This window comes from Myotis lucifugus, unplaced genomic scaffold (genome assembly GCF_000147115.1).
Source record: "Myotis lucifugus unplaced genomic scaffold, Myoluc2.0 scaffold_0, whole genome shotgun sequence".
In the NCBI taxonomy this organism is placed as follows: Eukaryota; Metazoa; Chordata; class Mammalia; order Chiroptera; family Vespertilionidae; genus Myotis; species Myotis lucifugus.
Genome location: NW_005871048.1, coordinates 40,366,783 through 40,382,368, shown reverse-complemented (window position 1 = coordinate 40,382,368; position 15,586 = coordinate 40,366,783). Strand labels below are relative to the sequence as shown.

At 47.2% G+C, this 15,586-nt stretch overlaps 1 protein-coding gene across 1 annotated transcript; it reads left to right on the top strand.

Moving 5' to 3' along the window:
• The first annotated feature begins 6,674 nt into the window (after positions 1–6,674).
• Positions 6,675–7,791, top strand: TMEM174 (transmembrane protein 174). The gene is made up of 2 exons (XM_006081337.3): positions 6,675–7,300; positions 7,489–7,791. The coding sequence occupies exons 1-2, from the start codon at positions 6,675–6,677 to the stop codon at positions 7,592–7,594; spliced, it is 732 nt and encodes a 243-aa protein (XP_006081399.1). The 3' UTR covers positions 7,595–7,791.
• Positions 7,792–15,586: the final 7,795 nt, after the last annotated feature.

Below are 15,586 nucleotides of genomic sequence, written 5' to 3'. Positions count from 1 at the left end.
TCATCCTTCTCAAGACAAGGTCTGCTATTATCAATCTTAGAGCAAGTTTCTCCCCTCCCATCTCCTCATACCCTTCCCTCCTCACTTCCTGCTTTTACTCAGCATTGTTTTTAAAATATCCTCATGGTGCTGGGTGTTGGTCTCTAATCTTCTTCCCACAGGAGCATTTGAAGAACGGTGTTTCAGGATCGCAGAATGCTCTGTTATCCAGAGTTCTAGCCACCAGGAACCAAATTATTGGTGGGCTTTCTAGAGTGGCAGAGGAGAGAAGAAAGTATCTTTAATTCCTCCCCAAATTGTATCACTTTGATCTGCATGAGCGGACCGAATGGGTTGATATGTGGAGCACATTAAGGAAATGAATGAGGTGCTGAGTGGCAAGAGCAGTTGTGAACGCGTCTTTGGGCTTCTAACTCTCTGAGCTTGAAGCCTTCTCACAACCTCCCAGATCTGCAGTCCTAGGAGCTCTCGCTGCAGGAGCTCACCGCCTGCACAAAGCTGGTAGACATTACTCCTGGGGAGGCGGGGAGGCGCGTTCCCTGGCTCTGGCTCTCATTTCACCAGGCACGGAAAAGTACCGCAGCTACTTAAGGCCTCGGCCAGAGACAGACCCCAAGGAGCACGTACATCTGCAAGCTCCAGCCCCTCTTCCCCCGGCCGGAGAGATGCTGTGGTTGTTAGCGGTTATTAGCAGAGCATGTGTCACAGGCTGAGACGGTCGCTTGGTGGCATTGAGGCCAACGGAGCCATGTGGTGTCTGGGAACCGGCTGCGGGTGGGGAGCAGCTGTGGGGACTGGCCCCTCATGTCACTGCCTGCTTACGCCTGGGAGGATGGGTTCCATTTCAGGCGGCAGTGATTCACGCTGGGTGGCCTCTGCCCTCCCTCCCGCATCAGCGTCACTGAGAACTACCCAGAGGGTTGAGAAGGGCGCAGCTCCCCTTGGAGAAAGCAGGCCCTGCCGAAGGGCCTCTCCTCTCTCCATGTATCTGGCTCAACAAGGTCTTAATCTCCACTCAGGCCTCTCGGCAAGCTCAAGCAATTCTCAAAGCTGGACTGGTGAGGCCCATCGAACTCAGCGTGGGTGTGGGGGGCTTTAGCTCCCCCCGCCCCAAGGGACACACTTTCTCACCTAAACTTCATACAGAGACACATCTTGATTCCATTCCAGGCCTTAAGTATTTTTGCTCCTTGGAAGATGCAAAACAAAAAGAACAAGATACTAAAAGAAAAATAAACAAATAAACACACACAGCAAAGGCCTATGGTTTCCACCGCGTGGTTTTGAGTCTCTCAGAGGAGGAGATGAGCGCGTTTCCAGGATTATGTACACACTTTACCTAAATGTCTTCCTTTGCAGCAATAGGACTTAAGCTATGCTAGAATCAGAGAGGAGTCACCTTGGCCTTCAGGCCTGGCAGCCCAGCTCCTCGGTGCCCGGGCAACTGCTTCAGGGGCCTCCTGACAAGGGCCTGGTTGCTCCTTACCAGGGACCCAGCTCCTCAAGTACCCAAGGAGAAGGCTTTCAAAAACAGGAGTAAAATAATCACAGCTGATAGTCCCTGAGCGTACTGTGCTGTGTGCTCTCTATATCATCTCACTGGGTCTTCACACTCTAAAGAAGTAGGTACTATGCTCAGCCTCTCTTATAAATGAGGCTCAGAGAGTCGAAGCCGCTGACCCAGCCACACAGCTGGTAATTGGTGGGGCCAGGATTTGCTGGCAGGAAAGATTCCAGAGCCTGAGCTCTCAACCACCATGCATGTGTAAGCTCATATACATGCTTGAAGGTACATGCATGTACCCTTTGGTTTATACAGTGTAAAACCAAAGGAAATTCTGTTTCTTTGTTACTAATGTTGTGGCCCCACCCCATAACAAAGAAACAGAATTTCTGGAGGATGAGGCCCAGAAATCAGGATTTTAAAAAGATTCCCAGGTGATTCTAATGTGCAGCCAAGGTTGAGAACCACTGCCTTAGAGAAATAGTTCTCAAGTGAGCAAGTTTCAGAATCACCTCCTTAAAGCCCAGATCTCTGGATCCACAACAGAGCATCTAGTTCAGCAGCTCTGGGATCTGCATTTCTGCACGATCCAGAGGCTGCTGCCACTACTGGTCCTGGGACCTCACCGTGAGAGCCACGCGGGACTGTAAACTGGACACGTTAAGGCCCATACGCCCCTCTGCAGTCCTATTACCTAAACGCTCCCAGTAAAGCCTGGACACACACATTCCCAATGGGGTCACTCTTACCCGATCACTTGTTCTTAAATAACTCTCTTTGGCTCCCAGCAACAGAACCAGAAGGTGGTGGGCAGATTCTAAAAATGCCCTCCTCCAAAAAGGAGTCCACACTCCTCATCCCCCAGAACCTGAGGCTGTGATAAGAATATCATTCCTGTGACTGTGCTGTTATAAGGTACCGTTGATGTAAAAAAGGGATTATCTGGGTGAGATTTTAATCACACAGGTCCTTAAAAGCAGAGAACTTCTATGGTTGTCGCAGCAGGAAAATAAGGCAAAAGGGGAAGGTAGAATGATTGGCAAGGAGATCTGGATTTTGAGAGTGTGCAGCCGTATTGAAGGTGGGGAGGGCCACGGGAGAAGGAAAGTAGGTGACTGCTAGAAGCAGAAGTAACCTCTGCCAGGAAAGGGGGCCCGCAGTCCTACTCCGCACAGGGCTGAACTTGCCAACAATCAAAATGAGCTTAGGAATAGTCTTCCCTAGGACCTCCGGCTAAGACTGACGTCTGATCTACAGAACTTTGAGCTGGTAAACGAGGGTCGTTGTAGCCTCTGTGTGTGGTCAAAACCACAATAGAAATCAAATACACAAGCACACAAACCCCTGAGATCAGGAGGGAGCCACTGCCCAGTGCAGACCCATCCCATCCAGGAGAGCCTCAGACCACGAGCTGGGCCCCTGGGAGGCTCACCTTGTTGTTTGCTGAAAACGTCAGTGGCTGTGACCTACATTCCATCTCCATCAAGGTAACATTCAGTTTCATCTAAAAAAAAAATCTAAAGGTTGTCTGAGAGATCACCTTGAGAACGGGTGGCCCCAGCGACCCTCAGCCGACACAGGCTGGCCCGAGACCACAGACGGATCCCCTCGTCAGCAAGAGTGTGCCCTTCATGGAAGAGCAGTTTGAAAACAGTTTAGCAAAACAGATTGTCCTCCTGCGCTGCTGCTCGGTCACATAACATCCTTTCCTGTTTCTGAGATTAATCATCTATAGAGCTGAGTCCTGTCCCTCAGCAGGATGCGAGGAAACTCAAGCGAGAGGATGGGATGAACGTGCAGGGTCATTCGGCAATGATTCCTGCACCCCCAGATATTCTTATGATTCTTGTAACAAAGTCAAATGCGTGAGGACAGTTTTGGTTCTCAGCATGACCATAGCACCGCTATGATAGTATAGCTATGGTCCAACCACTATGTCTTTTTACTGTAAAAGGCAGATATAACTATCTGCCACCATAGTCAGATACAATTCAAGTAAGGGGAACAGGTAGCCGTGGATAATCCCTACTATTGAGGTTCTCCCCCAACACCTCCCTCCAACTGACTGACAGATGGGACATTCACTGAAGTGCAGGTTCATCTCTCAGGGCCGAGGTGCCCCATCTGTTCCATCAGGGCCTTTCCCAGATGCAGCCATTCTCTCACCACAAGTGCTGGAGGGCGGCCGCTCAGCACATGGGGCTTTGCTCATGTTCCCCATAAGCCTGTACCCTCAGCACGCTGCAGGCACAGAGCTGGTCAGGCATGGCTTTTGGACCCTCTCCGTGACAGCTGCCCGCTTTGCTGCTTTAGCCCCGATGACCAGCCATGACAGGGAGGAGGACTCAGTGTGGGGCCCCAGGACTGAGTACCGTATCCTGGATTCCCAAGCAGAGCCAGGAGCTGTGCGTTCTGATATTTTCCTCTCACAGTAACTGGATTCAGAGTTGAATCCAAGGACCAGCTTCCTTGATGGATCATACCCTCCTGACCACTTCTGCTTTTGTTGATTTTCTCCCCATTGCAAACGATGGTGGCCAGTGACAGGGTTCTGCTGTGCAGAGCAGAGCACCCAGCCCCCTTCCTGCTGCTTTGTTCTTTTTCCCCAGCCGCCTCTCTGAGCCTCCCCCTCCCACAGTGTGCGAGGGATAAGGGAAGCCAAGCAGTGTCATTTCTATTCAAATGTTTGGGAAGAAATTCTTTTTGAATTCTGGAAATCTTGAAGGGTTTTGAGCCACATATTTGAAAACAGAACCAGCAGATCACTGTTTTTCCATGTTATCCAAGCTCATGGTTTTGTTTTATTTTATTTTGCCTTTTCTGTGCTTTGAGTCGTTGAAATATTTGGCACTTTTTTTGTTATGGGAGACCTGGTGGTATTTCATGTGTGGTCAAATCAAGTGGCTATGGCCTACACTGCTGTGAAATAGGTTATACCGTAGGATCATGGTCTGAGCACACACACACGACCTCCACAAAGCAATTTACTTCCTACCATGACATATTTAATCAACTGTTTTGCTAACAAATACAGGACTGTGCTGGTTTCATTTCCCAGGAGTTGTCTGATAAGCTCTGAAAACTCTGTTTTTGTCATTTTAGTGTCACTTTTCATTCATCTCTTTGAACTGTCATCATTTCAAAATTACAATTTTTAACTAGGAATGTGGACTGGTGGTTAAAAGCAGGCGGTTTGATATGTAGGTCTGAGAAACAGTGAAAATATACAAGAAACTCAGGAAAATTCAGAACGTGACATTCTTGATGGCTGTGACAGAGTGTTGCCCCACCATCAGGAACTTGCCAGTAAATAAGAATGAGTGAGTGAGGACACAACACGGTTGATCTAAAGTCTTGGGACACCCTTGGATGTCCACATGGACAAAAATTCAAACAGTATCACAGACTAAACAGTGACAAGTCAACAACACTCCTCTGGGCAAGATTGTATTTCCAGAGAACGGCAGTGATATCTCCTGTCCCACATGTTCTTCTGCACGGTGACACTGACATTCTTCCCAGAAAGGAAGAACCTAATTTCCTTCCTTTAGTGTCTGGCTTGGCTTAGTGACTTGCTTAAGCAATAGACTGAAATGGGGGAGACCACTCCAGTTGCAACACACTCCATCCTTGCTGCTCAAAGACATATCTGGGAAGATACTTGAGGGGGTCATCTGCTTGGTTTCCCATCTGGTTGGCAGTGAAGTTGGAGACTGCAGGCTTTGTCCTGTAGTAGGAAGAGGCATTTTAGTGGACAGAAAAGTTCCCTGGTCTCCCAGGAGCACTCGGGATTAACTTGGAGTCGGGTTTCCAACGATTCCTGATGACAAGAGCCACCCGGGGCACTATTCTCCCCTGGAAATTTTGGTTCTGTTTTTCTGAGTTGGGAGCTCAGATTTTACTTTTTTAAAAAGTGGATTTTTATCACCAGGGAAGTTTGGGAAGCCTTGACTTAGGGCAAGAGAGCAACTCTTTTCCTTCTGCTCAATGTTGCAAAAAAAGGAGCTGATATAATATTTAACCACTGAAGAGAGACATCTGCTTGCATAAGCTCTGTCGGGGAAAGAATGAGGGCCACAGTTACTATTCTGAGGAGGAGGAAATTCATGGGGTTGCTTTGAAGAGGTTCTATAGTTATGAATGACAGGTACTGTCGCTGAAGATGGGGCTTTCTTCTCTAGATGAGCTTGGGTTTGATTGCAAAACACAGCAGGCTTGACAATGCAGCTGTTTACTTCACCCCGAGGCCAGGGACTGTGCTGCCATCATGGAGGGAGGGTCTGAAGCATGTGTCCCCAGACGCTAGGTCATGCCTGATGCTCATTCAGCCTCCACCAATGATGCGGGGCATGGGAAGGTTTCCTGTGGCACCCCTCCTCTGCTGCAGTTGGAATCAGTCCCCAAATGCTGAAAGCAAAAGGCACATGGGAAGTGGGGAGGAGTGCACACATGGTCAAGTCTGCTTATTTCTTTAATCTTCACCCAGATATATTTTCCATTGATTGTTAGAGAGAGGGAAAGAGAGAGGGAAAGACGGAGAGAAATATCGATGTGAGAGAAACACATTGATTGGTTGCCTCCTGCGTGCGCCCTGACCAGGGCTAGGTCTGGGGAGGAGCCTGCAACCGAGGTATGTGCCCTTTAACTGGAATTGAACTGGGACCCTTCCATCGGCAGGCTAATGCTCTATGCACTGAGCCAAACCAGCTAGGGCAAGTCTGCCTATTTCTAATGAGCTGACCAGCAGGAAAATTGGGGTTGATACATCAAGGGACCCTGGAGGTCCCGCTGCCATTTCTACAATCCTGGTTTTGGTAAGACACAACAGGGCCTTGGAACAGTGCCTAAGTGTCTAGAAAAGCACCTCCTGGCATATAAGGCAGCTCAATAGACACGCTGAGAATGAGCGAATGAATGAATGTGAATGAGAGACAGCTTGAATTGCAAAACGGAGACCTTCAATTATTGACAATTATGAGAAAACTTCAGGCTTCATTTCTCAGAACTTTATTCTTCTACACAAAGTTCAGGCCTCTGCCTGTTCTACTCTGTTAACCACAGGGGCCCAAAGTTCTCCCATAACTAATCTGAACCTGTGATCGCTTGCTCTGCTCTTAGGAGCTCTCACACTCCCTTTCCCTTCTAAGGAACGGGTGATTGTGTGAGGACGATGGAGCAGGGCAGCAGGCCCTTGGAGGACTTCCCTGTCAACGTGTTTTCCGTCACTCCTTACACACCCAGTACCGCGGACATCCAGGTGTCCGACGATGACAAGGCAGGGGCCACCTTACTCTTCTCAGGCGTCTTCCTAGGACTGGTGGGGATCACGTTCACCATCATGGGCTGGATCAAATACCAAGGGATCTCCCACTTGGAATGGACCCAGCTCCTCGGGCCCATCCTGCTGTCGGTCGGGGTGACGTTCATCCTGATTGCTGTGTGCAAGTTCCAAATGCTCTCCTGCCAGTTGTGCAACGAGAGTGAGGAAAGGGTCCTTGACACGGAGCAGACGGCAGGAGGACAGTCATTTGTTTTCACTGGTATCAACCAGCCCATCACCTTCCATGGGGCTACTGTGGTGCAGTATATCCCTCCCCCTTATGGCTCTCAAGAGCCCATTGGGATGAACACCGCGTACCTGCAGCCAGTGATGAACCCTTGCTGCCTCACACCACCTGGAGTGGTGGCCGCTGCCACGCCAAGCCCTCCTCAGTACTGCACCATCTACCCTTCGGAGAACTCTGCCTTTGTTGACGACCAGGACTACCCTGCCTTCGTGGATGGTGGAGATGACAGGTACGGTGTCTGTGGTGGGGATCCTCCCCTTCCCGCAGTCACAGCCATAGTCGATGGCTCTGTTTGCTCTATAAGGAAGGTGGTGGGCGAATGCAATCTCTGTGTGGCCTGTTGCCAGGCAGGTGGCGTTGGTTCTGGGAGCGGTGCTGTGGGCTGTAACGCATCTGTGTTTTCCGCTCACATTTCAGGTCCAGCCCTGATGCTGAGCTGCTAGAAGAGACGCAGCGGGGAGGTGAGGACTCTGCTGGCTTCTCTCCTCCCCCCTATGAGGAGATATTCTCCCTCCCTCGATAGAGACTAATGCTGAGGGAGTAGCCTGAAGTCACTGTTGCTGACAAATGAAGTGTTCTAGGCTGCAACCTTCAGGAGGCAGACAGCAGAGCAGCCCCAGCAGCCTGACAGACACCATTGAAGCGGGGTGGGAGGTGAAATGTCTCAAATTGGTAAAAATGAGGCTGGGGTGGAGAAATTACCTTCTGATACAGCGAGGGATCCCCCGTCTACAGTTCACCAGCAGCATGCCTACCAGCAGGAATCTCAACTGTTTATCCACAGCAGTGAGAGTGGGGGTGGGAGGGAGGCAGGGAAGAGAAAACTGTGGCTTTCCCAGGGCCCTTCTCAGTTCCCAGGGTACATTTGCATATCCCATCAGGTGTCCCCGAGGACTCTGGGTATCTTAATGGCTGCAATAAACAAACGAATAAATGGAATAAAAAATAAAGAATATGTTCTGTTGGGATATTGGATAGGTGTCTAAACCATACAAAATAAGTAGGATAGGACAATGATGTCATTAGATACTTAAGTTATCATTGGGTCGCAGGGACTCTTGGCTGCTGATGCTCTTGTGGGAAAGTTTAGGCTTGATGTGTCCGCCCAGGTTGGGATCAGTGCTGGGCACGAGCTGCCTGGGCGCAGTGCCGGCAGAACCCGGGACTTCTCTCGGCACCTCACAAGAGTTCTGTGGAGTTAGACAGAACGGAGCTGCCATGCCAACACCTGGGAAATCATGGATCGTGGAAACAATCGTTATAGCCAAGACAAGCTCATCTCTTTTATAAAAAACACACACTGTTGCCCTTAATTTCCATGAATCCGGACTATGTAACAAACAACCAGAACAGACTCACAGACTGTGGAAGAGACAGTTAAAATCATCAGGTTTTAAAAGAAAAGATTTTCCTTAGGCTACAAAGGGAGGCTTACCCAAACAAGACAGGAGTTAGCCGTTCTTTAAAGTTTTGGTACTATTTTTATCAGAAATATCTAGTTTTCCAAGAATGTGATTCACATAGGCCATGGTACATTATTGTGATTTGTATTCTATCTTGGGAACAAAATCTTTTCCTATGAGAATTCATTTTCATGTTCGATCATAGGATGTGATGGAAAAACATAGTTCTGTTCACAGAAACTAGCTTTATATTCATTTCATGAAATACTGGACTCCGAGCTGGGGGCCATGGGCTCTGGGCAGGAAGTTGAGTGACGGGGACATGGTTGAACATCACCAGCAGCACGCCTACCAGTAGTGACACTCAGAGGCCTGCATGCCCGCCTCCCTCACCCCTTTCCCTCCTCACTCTCACCCACCCTGCGGCTTGATGTTCCTGGGCTGGGGTTTGGCATGAAGGGATGCCCAAATTGGAAAAAGATGTTAGGAAAGGATGTCCGTGTGAAAGCCGGGAGGGTAGGACAGCCAATTTTTCTGGGTGACACCAGGAGTCCCATATGCAAGGACGTGGCCCGGGGGAGTTTGTAGCTCCAGAAACTGTCCCTGTTCTAAGACAGTGAAAAAGCGCTAACCGTAGAGGTAACTGGTGCTTCTGAGGACAGTGCGTCAGCGCTAACTGCTTCGGGAGCTCAAGATGGGGGGCTGGCCTGCAACAGTTGGGGGTCAGCAAATGGGAATGTGTTCATTCCGTCAGTATTTGTTGACTGAGCATCTACTCTGGGTCAGGACCGGGGCCAAGGGGCATATGACAGTGAAAAACCAAACCAACAGACAGCAGATATGGCTCTGCCCTTGCAGAGCTTCACCGATCATTATTCTCTGACACCAAAGAGGGGTCCTGAACTAGTCAGGAGAGTCACAGAGTTTGCTTGGGGAGTGCAGTCAAGGCCCTCGCCACACCTAGCCCCAGGGAGTCACATTTACAAGGGTAGCCAGGTGGCTGGTGTTCTGGGCTCAGAGGACTGTCCTGGGAACTGAGTAGCCGATACCTGTACAAGGAGGAGGGGACGCCTGGCACATCCCCTGAGTGGGAGAGGTCTTAGGGCTGCCCGGCAGGCTGTGTAAGCCTGTATATCGCTGCTGCCACCGCCCTCAGACAGAGCTGCCTTCCAGTCCCTGACCAGTTACACCCACCAGCTCTCTTGCCTCAGGGCAAGCCCACAGTGCTCTTTCTGTCTTTGTGTGGGGATTGCAGGGGCAACATGACAGGAAGCCCCGAGTGGCCCCTGAACTCAGACACTAGGTCTCTGCCTGGTCCGTGACCAGCGAGGGCGCATTCCTGGCCGAGTGTCTGGTTTGTGGTCTGGGTGTTGCCATTCTCTCTCCTCTCAGCATCTTATGGGGCGAATAGAGAACTGGGATGTGGGAATGATGGACTGGAGTTTGGCCCAGCCACGCTATCCACCCCAAGGTTATGGTGTGGGAAGGGCCCTGCCATTGTCCACGTGCTCAAAGGCTCAGTGTCCAGGCCAGAGCCCGGGGCCTCGTCAGCCCTGTCAAGCATTTTGGTAGGTGTCCGCAGGGCAGCTGGGAAGCCACAGAAGGGTTTTAATAATGCCCGTGACCTGACTCTGAGCACTTGCTCACTCTGGGCAAGACCCAGAGGCATAGAGGGTGTAACATTGGTCTTGCTGGCAAAGCTCAGACCTAAGTGACCAGAGCACCAGCGGACCTCGGTCTCCTCCACCTCAGCCTCCATGAGGCCATGCGGGTAGGCACTTTCTGGTGAGCTACACGGAATTCAAAATAAAGCTACGAGGTCTTGTTAATCCAAGGAGACAGATGTCTTAAGAACCTGAGGTTCTCTAGAAACCTCCTGCCAGCCCCTTGGGCTCCTTTTGGCTGGAGAGATGGCAGGCAGCTAACAGTCCTGATGGACCGGGGAAGGGGTCCTCCAGGCCTGGGAAATGAGGCCCAGACACAAGGGGAAGACACTCTCATGAAGCTCTTAGCCCTCCTTTCTCCCCTGGGACCAACGTGTGGCCCTGCACCCGCCCTGGGGCAGAGCTCCGAGGTCTTTCAGGGGCAGAGAACTTCCCAGGGATTGCAATTGCCTTCTCTTTTGCTCCACTGAGCCAGGCACGGGTCTAAATTTCAAATGCGCCGTAGCTCTCTGCAACACAGCCAAACCTTTTGCTCTACCTATTTTTTTTTGGGGGGGGGGGCGGGGGCGGGGTACAGTATGAAAACAAAGACTCTTATTTGTGAAGAGCTGGCCAGGGGTGTCTGTTTTCAGCTTCTGACCCCCGGGCCTTCTCCTCGGCGTGTTTACTGTTGGGTCAGTGGAGTAGGGTTGCCATGAAGCCCCACACCCCTGGGCAGGTGGTGTTTCTCCTCCAAACAGAAACTCCTCGCAGTGGCCTTCTTACCCACAGAGAGAAGAGGGGTTCACACACATCACTGAGGTGACTGGGCCTAGTGCTCAGGAGTGTGCCCGTCTGTCCCGGTAACTGTCTGCAGCTCCAGCACTCAGCACTCACCAAAGGCCTCATTCAGAGCCCTCTGCACAACTCTTGGTGCCTGTTGAATAACAAATGTGAAATGAGTAAACGAACTCTTCAAATAGGTAAGGACCGCTCTAGCTCAACTTAGCTGTTTCATTGTTTTCTACATTATGAAAAATTTCAAGTAAATACAAGAGTAGAGAGAATAGTATATGAAACCTATGTAGCCATCACCTAACCTCAACTCATGGCCAATCTTGTTTCATTTATACCCCCAACCACAGTCCCTCAACTGGAGTTGTAAAGCAAATCCAAACCATTAAATCATTTCATTCTAAAATACTTCATGTGTATTTTTAAAAGATAAAGATTGAAGAAAATAAACACAAACCAACAACACCATTATTACACCTAAAAAATTTACAATTCCTTAATGTCATTAAGTATCTAGTCAGTGTTTAACTTTCCCCAATTTTCTACTTTAAAAGAAATGTTTTTATTGATTTTTAGAGAGAGAGAGGAAGGGAGAAGGAAAGAGAGATAGAAACATTGATCAGAGAGAAACATCCTCAGTTGGCTGCCTCCTACATGCCCCCTACTGGGGATTGAGCCTGCAACCTGGGCATGTGCCCCAACTGGGAATCAAACCAGTGATCTCTTGGTTCATGGGTCTACACTCAACCACTGAACCACACAGGCCAGGACAGCCAATTTTCTACTTTTTATTTTTACCTCTTTGTTTTGTTTGAATCAGGATCCATTCTGCTAAATGCGCCTACATTTCTAGTTGTAGTACACTATGTTTTGGGACATAGACAATTGGCACCCTATTCATGGTAGCAGATCCATATTTATTAAATTTCACTTTCCAAACAAAAATGTTTTTCAAGATTTTTTTTACTCCATATCTCCTTCTCTGTCGGTTCCCTGAAACTCTAGGTATCCTTTGGAATTGGAAACTTCCCCCCCTCCCTACTTTTAGCATATTATAATATTTTTCTAAATGCAGGCCCAGAAAAAATTATACATGAAAAGAAAAATACCTTTAAGTGAGTGTTTAGTTGAGAAATATCTGTTGCAGATTAGTTTCAAAAGTATCAGAAAACGCTGACAACCTTTAGCATTTTTGGCTTGGTCAGTAAAACTTAAAAAAAAATTTTTTTTTCCTCCAGAGACCAGAAAAACTCCTTTGAACTTATCTAAAGTGGGAACTAGAGTCTCCTCCTTAAGAAATAAAGGGCAGAGCCTCTTGCTCTATATTAAAATGTTACCTGGTGTAATTTAACTTCTAGAGGTTATTGACTGTGGGCCTCTTACCAATAAGTTCTCAATTTCAAGTTAAAAGTGAATCTATTTTCTGCATATGCCTGCAACTCTTCCTTTGAAGGTGAATGTGTGTGTGTGTGTGTGTGTGTGTGTGTGTGTGTGTGAGAGAGAGAGAGAGAGAGAGAGAGAGAGAGAGAGAGAGAGAGAGAGAGAGAGAGAATGTGATCCCCTACACTCCCTTCGTATAGTATGTGATTTATGGATTTCTTGCTCACTTACTACTTGTAAATCATCATGAGTTTTATGTCCCAAGCAGTCAGCAGTTGGTTATAAAATCAACAGCAAGTGAACTAAATAAACCCTGACTGGCTTACTCTCAGAATTGATGACAAATCAGAACGTGAAGACAACGCCACAGAAACATTCTCACCTGCCTCTGGGATGCCGCAAAGGTCTCAGATAGGGGAATTTTATTTGTCTTGAGCTTTTGGGAAGATTAATAACCAGATGAACTGGGAAGGAAATCCGTTTTCTGGATTCCAGAAGTTTTCTTATAACAAAGAACTTGTCCTCCGGCGTAAAACCAACACGCGTGTAAATCACAGGCCTGTGCGCGGGAATCTGTGCTACACACCGGGGGCTGCACACGAAGCTGACGGGAGAAGACAGAGATTTTCCTATTAACCCTCCCACTCATTCGTTTAAAGAACACTGTTTAGAAAGGGGGGTGAACGTGTGTATTCTTTTTGAACATACAGAATATCTCTTGAAGAATGCACAAGAACTGGTGATAATCATTTCCGGGGCAGAAGATAGGAGACTTATTTTTCACTTTACTCCATGCTAATGAATGAAATTTTTTTAACCAGGTTCATAGATTACCTGTTTATAAAATTATTTTTAGAATAGAGGAAGGAGAAAAGGAAATGATCTTACTCTATGCACTTTTACTGTTAACATCATCTTCTTGGTCCTAAGGTAAATAATTTTCATTGCCACTGCTGCTTCTCTATGTAACAGGTAAACATACATAAGGCATACAGATACTAGTGTGGTATGTATACATACACCCACGTGGACAAATACACTGCCATATGAATATCACTTTTACATTTAACAGATATATGTTGTTGCTAGAGTCCTCTGCTGGCTAATGTCTGACACTAGGTAAACACTGACCAATACCCATGATATCAACATAGCAGCAGCACATTAACGGAGTCACGAGTCGGATTCCACATAGTTCTTTCCTCTGAAGTTTTTCTCAACCCAGCCTCCACCTTCACACCTAGAAAACAGTTCATAGCCAACAGCAATTCGCTTACCAAAGAGCCACCACCTTTGAACCTTCAGAGGTGAAACCAGGGGAACCCAAGTAAACTGATTCCTCCTCAGAGCCACTACAGGGGTCAACTCTGCCGCAGTCCCCACTCTGGACAAATGGGTGTGAGAGAGATCAGTGCCCCTTCCCCGCAGGCTCCCCCTGCTGCCGGGCCAGGCCAGGGCTCCTCCTGCTCGACCTCAGGGGCTGGTCTGATCCCACTTCAGCCAGGAAGGAGCCTCGATCCCTCATCAGCCAGAACAGGAGCCACACAAACACGCTTGGAATTTTTCAGAGGGAAAGTAGGCTGCAGAGGGAAAACAAAAGCCCTGTCTAAAAGCTCCAAGCGGACAACAGGTTTAGATTAGAGTGTGTCTGCACCTCGTTTGCACCCCGGAGAGGCCACTGGGGACTCACTAGTGGGGGGTGGTCACCTTTCTGGTCCCTCTGCTCAAGTAACACCCTGACTTCCCAGCTCACTCTGTGGTCCTTGAAGGCCTGTGGCAGGAGCCCCGGTGGTTATTGAGACTTACGTTCTTGGCAGACATTTTCTCAAAACTGAACAAAATCAGCCCATTACTCCAAGGGAAATAACTGACAGTATTTGTTGCCAATGATAACATTCAATCTTTCAAGTGAAAACTGAAATTCTTGAGAACTTATATTTGTCATCATGAGTTTGACAACATCTCCCAAAGTGGACTTTTCTTTTGAGATCCGTAGTGGTATTTTTTTTCAAAATGTGATTTTAAAAGTTTTATATCATGAAATATATCAACATTTGAGAGGTCTGCATAACTCAGTGAACAAATATTTTCCTCGTGACCACAACACAATATTACAAAACCATGCTCAGGTAAAAAATCCATTCACAGTGCAAGATAAACCAATGGGTTTTAATGTAAGAAAGTACAAAGTATTCATTGATATGATTTCAGGTGTCACATTGCAACTAGCCTTTAAGAAACAACTATGTGAGTTTTGGTATAGCATCAAAGAATAATATCCACAATTATCTGAAAAGCTTTTAAAATAGTTCTATATTCTCTAACTATGTATCTGTATGAGGCTAGAGTCTCTTTATATAATTCAACCAAACTCTGCAAATGCAAGATAGCATGAAGAAGAATGCAGAAGCAAATATGAGAATCTGGCTGTGTTATGTTAAGTCAAATATTAAAGAAGTTTGCAAAAATGGAAAACAATAACACCCTTTAACTTTTTAAATTTTTTGCTTTGGAAAATATATGTTATTTAACATGTGTTTATAGTTGTAATTTTAATTTTATTTAAAAATTTTTTGGAGGTCTTGGAGCTGGGTTTTTTGTGTGTATGTTTTATTGAGGTATAGTTGACATACACTTTTAAGGTATTTAAAGTGTAATGAATAAATATTTTATTTGGTTTTAATTCCTAACATGGTAAATACTAATAGATGTTACCCACATAAAAAATAGCATTTGGGGCTCCTCAATAGATTGTAAGGATATAATGGGTTCACAAGACCAAAAAGGTTGAGACTTCTGGCCTATATTATTGAGGGGGAGGAGGAGTGGCAATGTTCCTAGTTAAAAGACTATTTCCCAGCCTCCTTTGCAGCTACATTTGGCCTCTGTGGTTAAGATCTAGATCATTGGAAGAAGTTTTCAAAAGGGGTTTCCTGAGAGACTACTGGAGAAGAGATAGCTGGGGGCGAATTCCTTTCTGACTTTCTGCTTTTCTCATCTTGAACACTAGAACTTGTATGTGACTACAGAAACCCCAGCAGTCACCTTGACCCAAAAGACGACCTTGAGGATTAAGTCTACTTGTTACAAAGATAGACAGAAAGATAAGGCTGGGTCCCCAATGACTATGAGGATGTCTGACTCCAGATTTCTTTTAAATGAGAGAGAAGTAAACTTTTAAATCTTGTATAAGCATGAGTATTTTGCTTTTCTGTCACATGTGGCAGAACCCAATTATTCTCCCTTTAAGTGTGATAATATGCTAACACGCAAACTACGAACGGTCCAGCTTTA